Raw genomic sequence first — 19,939 nt, 5'->3', positions numbered from 1 at the left:
AAAAAATAGAGATTAATTAATTATGATTTTTAATTAATTGATCTAATTAATCTCTTTTTTAATCTCACCTAAAAATAGCTGAGGAAAGCCCTCAACTTATTGTGGCAGACCAAAAGACTGATATAACAAAGAAAGTGACTTTATAAAGTCATTTATTGTTTAACAAACGTTAAACAGATGCAACCATTTACATACTGTTGTATTCTTTTGTAAAATAAGTGGAAAAATAAATACAAATAAAATCAAATAAATTAAGTGCTGCAAGTTAGCACATCAGAGTTGCTCTTTTCTGAGCAATACAGCACTGAAATTCCTCTGCTTCAGATAATGAAAAATAAAACTGACATTGCAGTGCTGCAAGTTAGCACATCAAAGTATTCTTCCATCACAAAAAAAAGTGCTGAACATCAAGCAATCTATTCTAGTAGGCTACAAATGACACAGCAGCTATGCTGACCACATGTGTCTCATTTATTCTTCCTCAGCCAGTCGCTAAGACACACCAGCCTGGTAACATTTTCTGGAAGCAAGGCTGCCCTTTTCTTTTGCACTATGTGGCCTGCAAGGCTAAAGAGTCTCTCACAGGGTACAGAGGTAGCTGGGGAGGCCAGGTACTTTTGTGCTAGGACTGACAGCTTTTCATAGACTCCTGAGTGAGCATACCACCACTGCAGGGGACAGTCATCAATACTGATGCTGGGTTCTGCTCTGTAGCGCTGCAGCTCTCCAGACTCAATTCCATCTTCTGAGTCAGAGTCAGACCCCAGAAGGAGTTCGCTCCTCCTCTTCTTCTGAGCTGGTCCATCATCCTCTGTGGAGGGCTGGAGACTATCTGCTCTTCTGGGCTCTGCTGCCTGGAGCATATTCTCCAGAATGGTCCACACCTGAATGAATGAATGAATGAATGATTGTGATTAAAACTAAGTGCTTTTTTATTTTATTTTATTTAATCTTGTAAAGAACTTTGTGTTCCATATAATAAATAAAAGTTTGATTTGATAATGAATTGGACTCATTAGTCCAGCTTAACCTTATTGTCCTACCTGTTCCCTCTTTTCTCTTGGAAGACATTTCAAATCCTTAAACCGTGGATCCAATGCTGTGGCCACCTCGAACCATATCTCGTTGCCATTAGCTCGTCGTGCTGCCAGATCCTTCTGGAAGGCATTCTTGAACTTCACCACGTAGGCAGGATCATCATCAGTAATGTCCATGACACGGTACAGATGGCGAAAAGCAGGCAGCACTACAGAGCAAGAGACGTAGGCCTCACCACCCAGCAGCTCTGTCACATACCTGCAGAGGTGGAGAGGTTTGCTAAATAAACCTAGCTGGATTCATTTAAATCAAAGTGTAACTGATTTCCAATTTAATTGTCCTTAAAAGTTCCTTGTTATGTTCATTAATTTTGATTTTACACATGTAACAGTAGTTTATATAATTAAAATGGGAAGGTGTTTATTTGAACTTACTTGCATGGTTCAAGCAGGAGCTCCAGCCTCTGCAGTTTCGCCCACTCAGCTTCGGTTGGCAAGACCAACCTGTGGTTCTGTTGGTCCAACGTAGCCTGGACAGCCTCTCGGTTACATAGGAGGCGTGAGACCATTGCGAGAGTCGAGTTCCACCTGGTGGGTACATCCTGTATAAGTTGATCGCTCTTCTTTCCGAGTGCTACTTGTTGTTGGTTAAGTTCTGTGGTACTCGCAGGGCTTTGTTTAAAATGACCAACAATCTTGCGGCACTTTGCCAGTACACCGACAAAACCACTGCTATCGAGACATACCGTGATGGTCCTCTGGAGAATGTGAGCATTGCAGGCGATGTGCTCATATGGAAGTGCTCTCATAGCAGCCAGCATGTTTGCTGCGCTGTCTGTGCCAATGGTGGATATCTTGTTTTCAATACCCCAGTCATTTGCTACCTTGAGGAACTGTTCGGCGCATTTATCAGCAAAGTGCCTGGTTTCTGTTCTCATGACGGTCAGTGCAAATGAGTTGAGGTTCCACTCACTATCAATAAAGTGTCCAGTCACCCCAAAATAGCTGTGGTTGCCAGCTGAGGTCCAGTGATCTCCGGTTATAGCAACACAGTTGGGAGAATCCTCCGCCAAAATCTCAAGTTTGTTTTTCTTTTCGCCGTCGTACATTTTGCTGATTTTGGTCGTTACTGTAGTCCTGCACGGCGGCTTGTATGACGGGTCATTGGACGCAATTTGCAACACCTCTGTCAATCCTTCGTCCTCTACTATATTTATCGGCCTACAGTTCATCGCTATCCACTTGGCAATAACATTAGTCAGCCTGTCGGTCGCAGACTTGCTCATACGAGGGGTATTCTCTAGTTTTGTTTGGCGAAAAGCTTTGCTCTGGCTTGCTATATTGCTAACGTCTTCACTGCTAGCTGTTGCTGCACTCGCGGCTGGGTGCTTTGCGTTGAGGTGATAGGCCAAACTTGAGCTGCTTCGGTGGTAAGCAAACTCCTTCTTACACTCTAGGCAGACCACTTTACCTTTGTCAATGGTGCCGTCGGGGCGTTTATGAAATACAAATTTCCCGTTCATTGGGCCAACAACTCTCAGATGCGCCTCCATATCCACACTGTAAGCTAATCACCACTTCTCACCTTGACCTCACGACGTGACTCCACCCCCAACAAGTCAAGCACAAGGAGCCCAGCACATAAAAACGGATTTTATAACATAGCAACTCTCATACAAAATCAATGACATCAAGAGATTAAAAATTAGATTAACGAGATTAAAAAACATAACGCGCTAAATAGCATTGTAATTAATTAATCGCAATTAACGCGATAATTTGACACCCCTAGTTCTATTCATCTGGATGTAGCGTTTTCAGTGGGAGAAACATTTCGTCACTATCTAAGTGACTATTTGCACCTACAGGCAGTGACATCCAGGGCAGGGAGGAACGCTGGTTCGAGCAGGGAGTCAAGGAGGCCATTTATGTGAAAAGGGAAAAACCATCTCTGAATCGAGGAGGGAGCCCAAGGGTACATCTTTCAGCATCTTCACAGCATCTTAAAATGCTGTGATTGCAGCCATTTCCCAACTCTCTGCCAATGGTGCTCATGGCCATTGATCAGTGGGTGTTGATTAATGATCATGAGAATTTGCATCTTAATGATCAAGGAGCTGTTCCTTCAGTGGTGCTAGTTTCAGTCATTGTGCAAATGTACTGTTTATAAGATTGGGGAAAACCTGCAGTCAGCTGAGACTGAAGAAGTCACCTGGATGAGTGATGAAACGTTTCTCCCGCTGAATCAACCTTTTGGGATGCACCAAGTGCATGCATTGCAGTACAAAGATATAAACAGACGTGCAAGTGGAACCGAAGCCTGTTGTTTAAATAGATATATATTTATGCAGGAAAAGAAATTGCATTAAAAAGAACTAAAGGCACATGTGTGAGTGCAGCTTCTTATTTATATAGTTTAGTTGGTAGGATGTGTACCCACCTGCTGAATGGATTCTATAGTGGAATACTTTGCGGCATCTCTGTGGGCAAGCGTTTCTGTAGTGATATGCATCCCGTCTGGAATAGTTTTCCATTGGAGGAATTATGTACGCCCTTAATTAATGTTTGTTTTCGCATGTGTGTGCATGCGTTGTCTCAAGGTAGACTCTTTTCAGCTAGTGGTCCCTTGCAGTCTCATTAAATGCGGTCTCTGGCAGGGAGTGTAGTGCTGCACATTCTCAGGGTGTGGTGGTGAGAGCTGGCTTAAATTTCACTTTTCTATGAATGCGTGTACATGTGAACATGTTTGTTTGACTCCAAGTGTGTAGAGAGTGTGTTTGGCTTATTGGCTGTAGTTGCCATTCTGATTGATCCCATAAACATCCACTGATTGCCCCTCCACCGAACACATGGCTTGGTTTTTATAAGTTGAACATACGCAAGTAAGTTTCTTTTGTTTTGCTTTGGACAGACTCCATATGAGTGCATTTGCTGCAGTGTGTGTGTGTGTGTGTGTGTGTGTGTGTGTGTGTGTGTGTGTGTGTGTGTGTGTGTGTGTGTGTGTGTGTGCGCGCGCATTTATATGTGGAACAGAAACACTCACAGGTCTTTAAATAAAACGTACAGCTCACTGAAAAGGTCTCTGAACCACAGCATAAACCAATGCTGCCACAAAGAAATGGAAAAAACAGCAAAGGCAGTTTTGGTCTGGAAGCCTTGTGAATTGCTGGAAGAGAGGAAATTATTTTATACATTTTTATCCTTCTTGTGAGCATCTGTCTCAATAGCTCTTGTGTTATTTTTTCCAGCTCATGCTAATTAAAAAGCCTTGCCCTTGTCTCTGTTGCTTTGCCTTCCATTTTTCTGTGCTGCTTCTCTCGTAACCTCCGCGGCTGCTTCATCTCAGTAGAGGTTTGTGATTTTCGTGTGTTGGTGTGGAGACTGCCACTCTGGCGCTACTTGGTGGGAGCATCTGACAAAACACAACCTCAGCCGTGGGTGTCAGAGGCCTGTGATGTCTGGAGCAGCAAGAGAATAAAGCTCTCAGAAAGCAAGAAATAGTATGGCCTGTAACAGTCACATGCACACACACACACACACACACAAGATGGGACAGAGTGCCACTGCTCTTTCTCTTACAGCTGAAATCTGCAACTACTCTAGGTTATAAACAAGTCTTAAATGAGTCAGTGTGATCTGAGTGTTTCTTGGTCAGGCACATCACTTAACAATGATATCATATAAAAGCAGACTTTTATATGATACCTGATATCAAAATAGAGAAAGCAGGTTTTTGTTGCAAAGTTATGAACCTTGCTGCGCCCGTGGAAGATCATGTGACCAATTACATAACAATTTAAAGAGGAGAAATGCTAAATGTAATTAGGAAGGCATCGTAATTGATCACCACATGAGTCTCAATAAAGGACTGGAAAGCTGCCCAGCCATGGCACATCATGTGAACATCTGTGAAGCATCATGGGACCGATTATATAATATTTTAAAAAGGTGAAATGCTGAATGTTATTAGGAAAAATTGCAATTGATGACCACATGAGTGTCAATAAAGAAGGACTGGAAAGCTGCCCAGCTAGGGATTTGTTTAACCTACCACTGTTTAGTCTAGCCCTCCACTTCCTGATACACTGCCCATTTTGTTTATTCCACAAACCACCAGTGTCAGGAATCGCTGGGAAATGGAGTAGATTCTTCAGAAAAGCCTTTTTCACTTTGGTAGTTTGACGATTTCTATACTGTTGTGTTTGGAGGTGGAAAATCCAAAGCAGCAGAGTGCACAGTAGAAGAGAAGATCATACAGGCAGAGTGCCTGATTTGGTGATTTGCAACAAAAGGAAAGCAGCAAGGGTGAAAAGAAATGTTTACAAGATCTCAGTGAGCCCCTTTTATGATGTATGGTTTGGAGATGATGGCACTATGAAAAAGACATAAGGCAGAGCTGGAGGAAGCAGATCTGAAGATGCTAAGATTTTTACTGAGAGTGACCAGGATAGATTAGATTTGATGTGAGTGTATCAGAGCAACAGCTGAGGTTTGGATGAATGGTTTGGATACAAAGTAAGCAAGCTTATGGTGGTTTGAACATGTGCAATAAAAAGAGATGAATATAGTGAAGGAGGATGTGCAAAGGGTTGTTGTGTCACAAGAGGATGCTAGGTAAAGGGTGAGATCGAGGTACATGAACCTTAGAAGTAGCTTGAGCATCCTACTTCTTCAGATTTTGGGTGTTTTGAGATGCTACTATTAGCTTTGCAACAGCCTCTACTCTGGTGTTACCTTGTGATCTATTGGCCGACTATACTATACTTGCCTCGCTACACTGGTTGCCAGTTAGTTTTCGAATGGATTTTAAGATTTTGACACTTGTTTTTAAATCATTGCATGGACTAGCTCCTATTAATCTTTCTGATCTTTTAAATTGGTATAATCCGGGGAGATCTGAGGTCTGTGGACCAAATGCTGCTTGTCCCTAGGTCTAGATTAAAACACAGAGGAGATTGGGCTTTTGCTGAGACTGCTCCGAAACTTTGGAATAAACTGCCTTTACATATCAGGACCTCTTCAACACCGGATACTTTTAAAACTCGTCTAAAGACCCATTTTTACTCCTTGGCTTTTAATTCTGTATGAGTCTGTCATCCTTTTATTCTTATTTTTCTCTTACTTTTACTGTCTTTTTAAAATTTTATAGAATTTTATTCTATTGTACAGTTCTTGTTGTTTTTAAAAGGGCTATATAAATAAAACTGATTTGATTTGATAGCTAGTTAGCCTTCTAGTTACAGTAAATTAAGAAGATGTTTCTTTATTTTTAATTTTTCAGAAGCAGTGGGGCCAAAAAGCATCAATTACAAAGATAATAGACAGTACAGAGAGACTAGGACCAAGGAACAATAGCGGTTGAGGAATTCACCTTTGTAGCCCTCGTCTTTGCCAGTTTTGACCCTGAAACCTGAATGTATTTACGTGAATGTTTTAGCTGATTTTTACATGTTTTACTTCACTTGTATTTTTCCTATTTTTACAGCACTTTTCAAAGCAAGTTCAAAATTGAAAAGGAAATTTGAAAAATAAAAAAGGTCTGCAGAATTAAAAGCAATTTCAAATTAGTGAAAACAAAGGAGAAAAAACGACAAAATCAATTCCACACATTCAACAAAAGAAAAATAGATAAAAGCATCGACAAGGCATTAATTGGCCTTTTGCACAGTCGTGGGGTGCGAGGTGTAAAGGCTTGGACACCTTTAATGAGCAGACGAGTCTTTGGAACCACTATGAAGCCATATCAGAAAGCTCACATTAGACAGCACTTAGAATTAAAACAGGAGCCTGACCCTGTAGAGATTTAAAAACAAGCAATAAAATCTTACATCCATTCTAAAACCAGGCAGCCAATGATAGACTGGAAGGACTGGTGTACTGTGGTATTTTTTTCAATGTGTTATGGAAGCCTGGAGCAGCATTTTGAGATAACTGTAGTCTGTGTAAATTACAGCGACTGATGCCAGAGAAAAGTGCATTACAGTAGTCAAGTCTGGAAGAAATAAAAACACTGATAACCTTTTCTGGGAATGAGACAGGAATGAGCAGATTTTGGATATGTCTCTAAGCTGAACGAAACACAACTGCATAACTATAGACTGTTTAGAGTCATTGAATCTTAGACAGGAAATGGATTTACCAAAACTTCAGACGAAAAACGTCTAGTATTTGAGACATCGGTAGTGCCAGGCTTTAATGGTTCATAGAGTTCTGTATCATCTATGTAGCAGTGAAAATCTAGGCCATGTCTCAGCAGGATTTTCCTGAGGGGTAGCATGTAGTTAATAAATAAAACAGGGACCCAAAATAGATCCCTGGGGAACCCCACAAGATAGAAGAACTAACACATTAGACCCATTCATGAAGGCACCATTTTTTGCAGGATTGTTTACCTACACTAGGTGTACCTACTAAACTAGAAGCTGAGTTTCTGTGTTTATCTTTAAAGCCTGTGTTGTTTGCTTTTCCTGTAAGCCGCCTCTGTCTGAGCAGTTTGTGACATTTACAGCTGTTGTGTGTGGCAAGAATTGCTGTCTTGACGTGCAGCAGGGTCAGTGTAAACAGCCAGCGGTGAGCAGCTGTGGCAAAAAGCTAACATAACTAAGAAGGTGAGGCGGTGATGTATGAGGCTCCAGGTCTTGTAGCCTTACAGGGCACATACACACATGTATACTGGAACACTAACCATCTCAGTCACACATACCTAAGCATGCAAGTATTTGGAGACGCACACCCACCACATACCAGGTGTGCACTTGACACATGGTGATAATGGTACACAGGCATGACTAATACACACAGCCTTATTGGTGAGAATTTGGGTTAGCCTGGGCATATGGAGATCATCACTCACACCTAGAGAGCTAGCAATAGCAGTGTGAGAAAATCTATGGATTTCAATGAGGGCCCGGGCCCTGGCCTCTCACTGCCAGACCACATTACCAGCAATCACTTACTCCAAATAAGCACACCAAAGGCTGATTAAAGGAAGAGCGGCTGAGATTTGAAAAAAAAAAAAAGACAGATGACTGAGAGTAAAGAAGAAGCTACATAAATCACTGTGAGATTTGTAAGGAAAGAAACACCACACCTTCACCGGAGCTCGCCATAACGAAGCACGTAGCATCTGCTGGGACCAAAGAGGTGTCGTCCCAATTTATTTGACAACACCCCGGCTGAGTCACCGGCATTTTAAACTTGTCTTTTATCTTTAGATCTATCCATTCCACAAAAGGACCACATCGCTCAACGAGTCCCTGAAAAAGATAAACAAGGCAGATCAGAGTCAGATGAGCAGAGGAGAAGAAAAGATGAAAGGATTAAAAGGAGGAAAAGGAGGGGGAGTGTTAGATCTATGCACTGGTTAAGAGAGGTGCTGTCATTACATGATGATCCCTATAGAAGTATTCAGGGTGAAGCAGCACGGCCATACAGGCTTTTCCTATGATTTACAGGCATGAGATCGAACACTTTAACAAGCACTTGACAGTATGTTTGAGACCCGTTAGTTTATGTGACTTAAAACTGCCAGTTGAATTGCCATGTAATACACTTTGATTCAGACAGTCAAGGACCAATTTGGATTTAATAGAATAATTTCCTGACTTTCTTCTTTTCATCACCACCATCACAGCACAGTTTTGATTGGGTCATTGTAGCTACAAAATTAAGCATAACATCAATCATTTGAAATACGCTTTCCAGCAACCTAGTCACAGAACAACCTGACATTTCTGGTTTCCCGACAATTTGCTATCCCCAACCAGATCCATATGCCATAGCCTGCATTGTTAATTTAGCTTGATGGTCATGTATGTGTTTATTAAGTTTATTAACACTCTAGGGACTGATGAACAGATATCTTGAGAGCTCCTTCTAACAGCGAAGCTAAATGTTACCAATACTTTATGTTCTTTACAGCCCTAGCTGTACTTTAATGCTAATTAGCATGCTAACATGCTAAACCTAGATGATGAATTTGGTAAATATTGTCACTAACATTTTAAATACAAATGAGTTAAGAATTAAAGCATGAACCTATGGCCCCTTCAGCGAGGGGATAGGGTGGTCTGCTGTTTTTCTGGCATGGTTTGGGTTCACCATGCCATCTGATGTTCTGAGTGATCACATTCAATAAAGTTTCCATGCTGAATAGATTGGAGTCTTCCTAGATGACGACGTCTCCGTCCACAGAGCACAGGAACGATGTGATGAGGATGAAAACGATCTAAGTCATATGATCTTAATCCAGCTGGACATCTATAGGGGCTTTTTGTCTCTGCCATCATCAAATGTCATAGAAGGAATGTCTTGTGAAAGAATTACATTACAGTTGTGTTTTAAATGCACTTTTCACTGATGACTGTTATTTTGGGTGAATGTTATTGATATTGTTTGAGACAAAGAACACAACTAATAAGAAACAGGTTTGGTCATCAACGTCAGGTAGAGAACGGCCTTTGCATGCCAGATGAGCCTAAAGGAGTAGTTTAATTGCTTCCACAGTCTATATAGTCCAGGAATATATTCCTATATATAATATGTATCTAATATATAGATATTGCCTTAACATTTCTCTATTTACCTGCAGAAAAACGTCTGTGCTGTTGAGTTATTCTCCATCTGTGAATGGAGAGCACAGAATTAAGCATAAGGCTTCTGCACTAATAGCTGCTGATTGAAGAAGAGGAATATTAATGCTATAAATGATTAGAGGAGAAATATGCCCGAAAGGCGATGTGCATTATAACATGTTTTGATAAAATGCATATTTATGAGGTTGTTTTCAGCTTTTTTTTCATTGTGCGTCTATGCCTATTTAAACTACACCTGCTCTCACATGTAAGGATGATGGAAATTTCTCTTGTATTTATACTCTGATCTTGTATAGCTTGTAAAATGTGGCAGCTTGATAATTATAAACCATTTCAGTTTTAATTATAATAAAATATTTTGCTACATAACAAAAATCTATTTAACTTCAACACTGAATTATTAATTCAAAATAAGTTAACATGAAATGCACATTAAATTCAAATTCACATCTATTAGTTCACCTATCACTCAGTTATTTTCCTTCTCAGAATTCATTTAACCAGTGCATGGAATATAAATACTGTCTGTCTGTTTTCTGTCCTTTACCCAGCTGCAGGTTCCAGGGGCAGCAGGCTAAGTACAGAAGCCCAGACCTCTCTCTATCCAGTCATCTCCTCCAGCTCTCAGAGACACTTACGTATTTCCAAGCCACCCATGAGATAGAATCTTCCCAGTGTGTTCTGAGACTATCCTGGGGATGCCACCTTCTAGGACATGACCAAAAAACATCTCCTATGACACACCCGGGAGGCAACTTAGTTGAATCCTCAAACCACATCAACTTCCTTCTTTCAGTGTAGAGGAGAAGTGGCTTTACTCTAAATCACTGTCACCCTATCTTTGATCTGAGCACAATCCTATGTAGGAAGCTCATTCCACTGCTTGTGCCTCTTCTGTCAGTCACTACCCAAAGCTTGAGACCATGCATGAGGGTAGGAGTGAGACTGACTGGGAATTTGACAACTTCACTTTCATCCTGAGCTCTCTGTCACCACAACTGATAATTTAATTTCTGCATTACCACCGATGCCACACCAGTCTTTGAACAGTTTGCAGGATGTTATGTTTCTTTAGACCCTCTGCACTACCATCGTGGTAGAGGGGTTTGTCCACTGGAATGATCCCAGGAGCAATTTAGAAATCCTCTAAATCAATGAGGAGAAGGCCAGGGGACCATCTTACCACCAGGCCAACCTTGAACCAAGCTTTAGTTCATGGTGCCCTGCTAGGCTCAGCTACATGGTCTTGCCCTCCTTTCAGCCAGCTACACACAGGAGAGGCCATAGGGGTTTGGACTGGGTAGAAGTCAGGTGTGGAGAGCTTGGCATATATATATATATATATATACCGTAAATGTCGGGCTATAAGCCGCTACTTTTTGCACAAGCTTTGAACCCTGCGGCTTTTAGTCAGGTGCGGCTTTTCTATGGATTGTCCGTGATTTTTGTCATATCGTAAGACGATTTGTTTTGTGTGTTCCGCTGTTGTACGGCACTACGTTGCCTGGCGGAAGGATCGGGGTTCAAGAGTGGTATGTTAGTCACATGTCCGTCCGCCAGGCAACATAGTGCCGTACGAAGTAGCGCGAAAAACAAACTTCAAAGTAGCGCTACGCGTTCAGCGGGAGTCGTGGATGATGAGCGGCGATAAACTTGCAAGTTATGCCCAAAAAGCAAGTTATGCCCAACTCCACCGGTGGATTCTGACAGCGTGGAAAAGTGTGAAAACATCCACGATCACCAACGGATTTTGAAGGGCTGGACTGCTGCATGATGGAGAGGAGGACACCGCCACGGCCCTTCTGAGGCTGTTCGACTCCGACACTGACAATGAGGATTTCTTTGGTTTTGAAAGTGACAACGAAGGAGAGAAGAAGAGTGGATGACGAAGCCATCATGAGCCTGTTTGTATCCGACACTGGAGAAGAGGACTTTGGTGGTTTTAGTGCGTAAGAAGAAGAGAAAGATGGTGGTGAATGACTGACTTTTCTTCTTGTTAAAGCTGTGTCACTGCACCTGAGCCTAAAAGGTAGGCCGAATCTATTGTTCTGGTGTGCTGTAGGTTATTGTTATGTACTACATGTGCAAATATGTACCCATAACTTGTTTTTCAAAATATTAATAAAAGTGATGTCTCCAAACAGCCATCTCTTTCCTGACAATTCCCTTTGTGCATATTCTCTTACATATGATAAGTCAACATTGAAACACCTGCGGCTTTTGGTCAGGTGCGGCTAATGTATGTACAAAACAGGATTTTCCCCTGATTTTAGCTTGTGCGGCTAATATTTAGGTGCGCTTTGTAGTCCGGGAAATACGGTATATATATGCATATATGCATATATATATATATATATGTGCATATATTTGGTATTTCTCCAGCTTCTCGTGTTCCTTCTTTATATATATATATATATATATATATATTTTTTTTTTTTTTTTTTATATATATATATATATATATATATATATATATATATATATATATACACATGCATGCAGCTGGATAGCGTGGTGGTTAGGCTACACGCCTTTGGAACCCAGGATCACAAGTTCGATTCCTGCCTGGGGCGTCTGTATCCAGTAAGGGTCCTAAGGCTAGACCCCCTATGCTAAGCAAGCCTACCGCAGACATGAGCGGGACAGATAAATATGAAGGCATGCCGGCTCGGACTTCGCCCGGATCAACAAGGTCCGCGTCAGGTGTTGAGGAACCAGGGCACCCTGACGAAAAGTGGGCTACTGGAACAAGAAGGCATCAGTGGGCAAGAGACGAAAACAGGGCGTTGTTGGAATGCTACTACGCAAGTAACCCCGGCGGCAGGGGCTACATGAATAGGATGATGGACCTATGGATTCTTCGATACCCAACATCCACAATGACGGCGAAACAACTAGTAGCTCAGTGTTCCAACATTCGAAAGAAGGGACTGCTCTCACAGCTAGAGATTGACGAGGTACAACACAAATGCTACGGCAAGGAGGAGTCAGGATGCCAGGTCAGGGGGGAGATATCATCACCCCCACCCGAGATTGGGTACATAGCGATAGGAGAAGGACCGTTGAGTGCGAGAGGAACTGACCTGAAAAATAGGATCATGGCCAAGCTTGAAACCTGGATCCCCCGTAGCCAGTTACCAAGATTACGTGAAGTACCCTCAGAAGGTCTGCTAGATGATGTTAATGCAGCACTACGGACAATACCTACAACCACGATTACCGACACTAACAAGCTGATCTACAATACGGCAGCAGTGATCAGTGAGATGCTTGGCTACAAGTTGAACAGCCACAAGGGGCAGTACCCTCCGTGGAGAAGGAGGCTAGAGGACAAGATCAAAGTAGCACGGAGGGAGGTTAGCCAACTAACGGAGTTGCAGAAAGGTGCGACAAATAAGGTGCCTAAGAAATACAGCAAGCTGTCCATACCTGAGGCCTTGGAAACTGCCAAGCAAAGACTCACAGCCTTGGCTTGAGGAGGTACACCAGAGAGATAGAAGGCAGGAGAATAAACCAGCTGTTCTCCACAGAACCAGCAAAGGTGTACTCTCAGTGGCAAGGGAACAATAAGAGAACAGCACCACCAAGGCTGGAGACGGAGCAATACTGGAAGGGCATATGGGAGAAGGACGCAACCCATAACGGCAATGCTCAGTGGCTAGTGGATCTGAGGGCAGACCACAGTGACCTCCCTGAACAGGGTCCAGTAACCATCACAGTGGCAGATATCCAAGAAAGGGTCTCCAGTATGAAGAGTTGGACAGCACCAGGGCCCGACATGGTTCACGCCTACTGGCTAAAGAAGCTGACTGCACTCCACGAGCACCTGGCAGCACAAATGAACCAGCTGCTAGTTAACGAGAGACACCCAGAATGGCTAACCGAAGGTCGGACGGTCCTGATCCCCAAGGACCCCAAGAAGGGACCGGTCCCCTCCAACTACCGACCAATAACCTGCCTCAGTACTACATGGAAGCTCCTGTCAGGCATCATATCGGCTAAGATGAACAGGCACATGGGTCAATACATGAGCGGGACACAGAAAGGAATTGGCAAGAATACCAGAGGCGCAAAACACCAGCTACTGGTAGACAGAACAGTCAGCCGAGATTGCAAGACCAGACTGACCAACCTGTGCACTGCCTGGATTGATTACAAGAAGGCCTATGACTCAATGCCCCACAGCTGGATACTGGAATGCCTAGAATTGTACAAGATCAATGGGACCCTAAGAGCCTTCATCAGGAACTCAATGGGGATGTGGCGTACAACACTAGAGGCCAACTCCAAGCCCATAGCACAAGTCACCATCAAGTGCGGGATCTACCAAGGAGATGCTCTGTCCCCACTGCTGTTCTGCATAGGCCTGAACCCCCTCAGTGAGATCATTAACAAGGCTGGCTACGGATACCGACTACAGAACGGAGCAGTTGTCAGCCACCTCCTGTACATGGATGACATCAAGCTGTATGCCAAGAGTGAACGAGACATCGATTCACTGATCCACACTACCAGGCTATACAGCAATGACATTGGAATGTCGTTCGGACTGGAGAAGTGTAGTCGGATGGTAACAAAGAGAGGGAAGGTAGTCAGAACTGAGGGGATTGAACTACCAGAAGGCAACATTGCAGACATAGAGGACAGTTACAAGTACCTGGGGATCCCGCAGGCGAATGGGAACCATGAAGAGGCCGCTAGAAAAGCTGCAACCACCAAGTACCTGCAGAGGGTCAGGCAAGTCCTGAGGAGTCAGCTGAATGGTAAGAACAAGATCCGGGCCATCAACACGTATGCCCTGCCCGTGATCAGGTACCCTGCTGGGGTAATAGGCTGGCCAAAGGAGGAGATAGAAGCCACTGACATCAAGACAAGAAAGCTCCTTACCATGCATGGAGGGTTTCACCCCAAGTCCAGCACCCTGAGGCTGTACGCTAAGCGGAAGGAAGGGGGCCGGGGACTGGTGAGTGTCAGCACCACAGTCAAGGAGACAAGGAACATCCAAGAATACATTGGGAAGATGGCCCCAACTGACCGAGTGCTCAGTGAATACCTCAGGCAGCAGAAACCCAAGAAAGAGGAGGGAGACGAGGAACCATCATGGAAGGACAGGCCCCTGCACGGTATGTACCACCGGCAGATAGAGGAGGTGGCTGATATCCAGAAATCCTACCAGTGGCTGGACAAAGCTGGACTGAAAGACAGCACAGAGGCACTAATCATGGCAGCACAAGAACAAGCTCTGAGCACAAGATCCATAGAGGCTGGGGTCTATCACACCAGGCAAGACCCCAGGTGCAGGCTGTGTAAAGATGCCCCAGAGACAATCCAGCACATAACAGCAGGGTGCAAGATGCTAGCAGGCAAGGCATACATGGAACGCCATAACCAAGTGGCCGGCATAGTGTACAGGAACATCTGTGCCGAGTACAACCTGGAAGTCCCGAGGTCAAAATGGGAGATGCCCCCAAGGGTGGTGGAGAATGACCGAGCTAAGATCCTGTGGGACTTCCAGATACAGACGGACAAAATGGTGGTGGCTAACCAACCGGACATAGTGGTGGTAGACAAACAGAAGAAGACGGCCGTAGTGATCGATGTAGCGGTTCCGAATGACAGCAATATCAGGAAGAAGGAACACGAGAAGCTGGAGAAATACCAAGGGCTCAGAGAAGAGCTCGAGAGGATGTGGAGGGTGAAGGTAACGGTGGTCCCCGTGGTAATCGGAGCACTAGGTGCGGTGACTCCCAAGCTAGGCGAGTGGCTCCAGCAGATCCCGGGAACAACATCGGAGATCTCTGTCCAGAAGAGCGCAGTCCTGGGAACAGCTAAGATACTGCGCAGGACCCTCAAGCTCCCAGGCCTCTGGTAGAGGACCCGAGCTTGAAGGATAAACCGCCCGCAGGGGCGTGCTGGGTGTTTGTTTTTTTATGGGCCTGCCAGGCTCTCCACACCTGACTTCTACCCAGTCCAAACCCCTATGGCCTCTCCTGCGTGTAGCTGGCTGAAAGGAGGGCAAGACCATGTAGCTGAGCCTAGCAGGGCACCATGAACTAAAGCTTGGTATATATGTATATATATACATACAGTGGGGCAAAAAAGTATTTAGTCAGCCACCGATTGTGCAAGTTCCCCCACTTAAAATGATGACAGAGGTCGGTAATTTGCACCAGAGGTACACTTCAACTGTGAGAGACAGAATGTGAAAAAAAAATCCATGAATCCACATGGTAGGATTTGTAAAGAATTTATTCGTAAATTAGGGTGGAAAATAAGTATTTGGTCACCTCAAACAAGGAAAATCTCTGGCTCTCACAGACCTGTAACGTCTTCTGTAAGAAGCTTTTCTGTCCCCCACTCGTTACCTGTATGAATGGCACCTGTTTGAACTCATCATCTGTATAAAAGACACCTGTCCACAGCCTCAAACAGTCAGACTCCAAACTCCGCCATGGCCAAGACCAAAGAGCTTTCGAAGGACACCAGGAAAAGTATTGTAGACCTGCACCAGACTGGGAAGAGTGAATCTACAATAGGCAAGCAGCTTGGTGTGAAAAAATCAACTGTGGGAGCAATCATCAGAAAATGGAAGACATACAAGACCACTGATAATCTCCCTCGATCTGGGGCTCCACGCAAGATCTCATCCCGTGGGGTCAAAATGATCATGAGAACGGTGAGCAAAGATCCCAGAACCACACGGGGGGACCTGGTGAATGACCTGCAGAGAGCTGGGACCAAAATAACAAAGGTCACCATCAGTAACACACTACAACGGCAGGGAATCAAATCCCGCAGTGCCAGACGTGTTCTGCTGCTGAAGCCAGTGCATGTCCAGGCCCGTCTGAAGTTTGCCAGAGAGCACATGGATGATACAGCAGAGGATTGGGAGAATGTCATGTGGTCAGATGAAACCAAAGTAGAACTTTTTGGTATAAACTCAACTCGTCGTGTTTGGAGGAAGAAGAATACTGAGTTGCATCCCAAGAACACCATACCTACTGTGAAGCATGGGGGTGGAAACATCATGCTATGGGGCTGTTTTTCTGCCAAGGGGACAGGACGACTGATCCGTGTTAAGGACAGAATGAATGGGGCCATGTATCGTGAGATTTTGAGCCAAAACCTCCTTCCATCAGTGAGAACTTTGAAGATGAAACGAGGCTGGGTCTTCCAACATGACAATGATCCAAAACACACCGCCCGGGCAACAAAGGAGTGGCTCCGTAAGAAGCATTTGAAAGTCCTGGAGTGGCCTAGCCAGTCTCCAGACCTCAACCCCATAGAAAATCTGTGGCGGGAGTTGAAAGTCCGTGTTGCTCGGCGACAGCCCCAAAACATCACTGCTCTCGAGAAGATCTGCATGGAGGAATGGGCCAAAATACCAGCTACTGTGTGTGCAAACCTGGTAAAGACCTATAGTAAACGTTTGACCTCTGTTATTGCCAACAAAGGTTATGTTACAAAGTATTGAGTTGTATTTTTGTTATTGACCAAATACTTATTTTCCACCCTGATTTACGAATAAATTCTTTACAAATCCTACCATGTGGATTCATGGATTTTTTTTTCACATTCTGTCTCTCACAGTTGAAGTGTACCTCTGGTGCAAATTACTGACCTCTGTCATCATTTTAGGTGGGGGAACTTGCACAATCGGTGGCTGACTAAATACTTTTTTGCCCCACTGTATATACATATATGTAATAAGTCGAAAAGTATGTTATCAAAATGGAATTTTATAGATATTCCATTGGGGAAAAAACTCTCCATAAATCTGTTCCTCTTTTTGTCGCAGTTCAACTTCCACAACCTGCAGCTACAAAACCAAGTCACCCTTCATGATAACATGACTGTTAACCTATAGGCATGACTATCAGGAGGATTTTGTTTCCGTGCTGCACAAACTCAAATGTTAAATAAGTCAAACCTGAGGGAAAAATCAGTTGTGATCTATACAAAACATCCTCTGAATAAATTCAGAGTAGGCAGGGGGTTCTGTTCTATCTGTTTCTGCAGGTTTATCACTGCTAACACAGAGACAGAGGACGTGAGAGTGGAGGGGTGGATTAATGCGTTCATTATGGGGAGGATTCGGCTCATTGCAGTTTTGACGCTGATACATGTAATCCAGCATTTTGGTAATGGAGCTACAAGCTTCCTCATTGGTTGCTTTTAATTGCTCTGACAGAACAGGGCCAAGACATCGTCTGTGTCCTAAAGCTTGCTGCTGTGTGACAGTCAATATTCAATATGTATACATATTTAAAAATGAAATACAGTATGTTTTCAAATGAATAAAAGAGGGGCGATTGTGGTCAGTCGTGAGAAGAGATCGATTTATCCTCAGACTTTCAGTTTCACATAGAGAGTCATGACCAAGCTTTTCATCTATTTGTATGAAAAGTTAGACACATTGTTACAACTGAATACAATATTTGGACTGTTTAGTTTATTTGGTAACCGTGGTTCATTTTAAAATGAAGAGTATGCTTGTCCTGCTCTCCAACCTATTATCTCTCAATTGATATAAGAGACAGCAGATTCAGTTACCATGCGGGGGGATAAATTGCTTTAGAAATGGGTGGACTGATAGATGGGTGGGTGGATAGATGACATTGAAAATAATTAGTTTTGACTATTTTATTTCTGTTTCTTTCTGTGCAAACTGGCCGTAGTATATTTGTATCCATGAGTTTGGCAGGATGGGATACCTCTTTTCATTTGTTTGCCTTTAGCAATACAATTTTAATTTTGCAGTAACAAGTTGATATATTATGTTGTTCTAAGCAGACATGATTAAAATTTGTATTTTCTGGTCACACACTGACTATTTATTCTTTCCCCTTTTAGGACTAATTTTCAATCTTTTAATTTTTGAAAGCAAAATGTCTACAGAGGGGTTGTGCATCTTTAAACGAGAAGAGCTTTCGCCTCAGAAAACTCTAGCACTGAGTAAACCCATTTGTAAAATGACTATAGCCAATATAATACTCCATATTTGTGCTTTCAGTGCAAGGAAACAAGGCAAAGTTAAAGTGGCTAAAATAAAATTCTAACTCTGAAAGATGACAGCAGTGTAACGTCTTGATGCATTCTCAATTATCCAGGAGACTGAAGAAGTCACTTGGATGAGTGACGAAACGTTTCTCCCACAAAACGCTACGTCCAGATGAACAGAACCAACTTTTGGAGACAGCAGTGTAAGAAATGAAAATGCTGAGCACCGCACAATGAGCACTGCTGCAACATGTCACATCTGTTAATATCGTCACGGTCCAGGTTAACAACTGGGGTGATGACAGGGTGGGCTGCGGTGAAGGGGAGAGCAGCCCGTAGTTTATCAGGGGAAGAGGAGGAACTGCGGGGACACTAACAAGCTGGTGGTGAGATTTGGAGGTTCAGGGAAGTGAAGAAAAGTTATTGTACTGTTGGAGAGTGAAGGAGGAGTGAGAGGCAAGGGAGTGAGATAAGAGCAGTGATGGTGGTACGGAATGGGAACAGGAGAAGAGTTTATCTGAGCTGACTGAATGTCCTCCATTGTTGAGGTCCCAGTCTGCTTGCTTCCACAAGGATGTGCTTCAGAGGACAGAGGGGCAGAGACGAGGAATTTGACAATCTGCAACGCTATCTCTCAATCTGCACCCGCAGCTGCTACCAAAAGACTTCCCTTCTTCCTTCACTTCTCTCACTCGCTCTCTGTGAGTCTGTGAATTTTCCAAAGAGACACCCAACTGACGTGTTTCGAACAAAACACACGTTTGTAGTTTTATCTATATTTTGGACACATGAGAATATGAGTAGTGTTTGGCAAATGATTTATATCATCTAAATAATGGCTGTTTTGTTAATAGAATAAATGATAAAGTAATACTTTATGAATATATATATTGGGGTGGGGGGGAAAGCACTGAATGCTGAGCAACAGTAGAGAAGTATTATATATGTACAAAACCATGTTGGGTTTCATGAAATTAAAAACACAGTTGTCTTTGATTGAAAGAGAATTGAAAGTCAGATACAAATTAAAAGAACAATTTGATTTTTTACACTTACCAGCCACTTTGTTATAAACAGCTGTTCAATTGCTTGTTAACACAAACATCTAATAATGAGCAACTCAACAGATTTAGGTTTGTAGCGATGGCCAAGAAGACCAGCTGAAGTTCAAAGCATGCATCAGAATAGGTGATTAAAGTGACTATGAATTTTGCATGGTTGTTGTTGCCAGATTAGCTAGTCTGAGTATTTCAGAAACTGGAATGAAAAAGAGAAAATACCCCATGAGTGGCACTCGTTACCCCCAAG

General features: G+C 43.2%; 1 protein-coding gene across 1 annotated transcript; it reads right to left on the bottom strand.

Annotated features, from left to right (window-relative positions):
• Nucleotides 1-467: 467 nt before the first annotated feature.
• On the bottom strand, nt 468-2,721 carry LOC146643429 (E3 SUMO-protein ligase ZBED1-like). The gene is made up of 3 exons (XM_085396916.1): nt 1,473-2,721; nt 1,044-1,296; nt 468-884 (listed from the first exon to the last, which is right to left on the bottom strand). Exons 1-3 carry the CDS (start codon nt 2,588-2,590, stop codon nt 468-470), a joined length of 1,788 nt encoding a protein of 595 aa, XP_085253042.1. The 5' UTR covers nt 2,591-2,721.
• Between the last annotated feature and the right edge of the window lie 17,218 nt (nt 2,722-19,939).

The sequence above is a fragment of the Rhamphochromis longiceps genome, linkage group LG22 (genome assembly GCF_057381845.1).
Source record: "Rhamphochromis longiceps isolate RC_006_pf linkage group LG22, R_longiceps_female_GT1.1, whole genome shotgun sequence".
Lineage (NCBI taxonomy): Eukaryota > Metazoa > Chordata > Actinopteri > Cichliformes > Cichlidae > Rhamphochromis > Rhamphochromis longiceps.
Note: the sequence above shows the minus strand (reverse complement) of the source record. Positions and strands in the feature narration are given on the sequence as shown.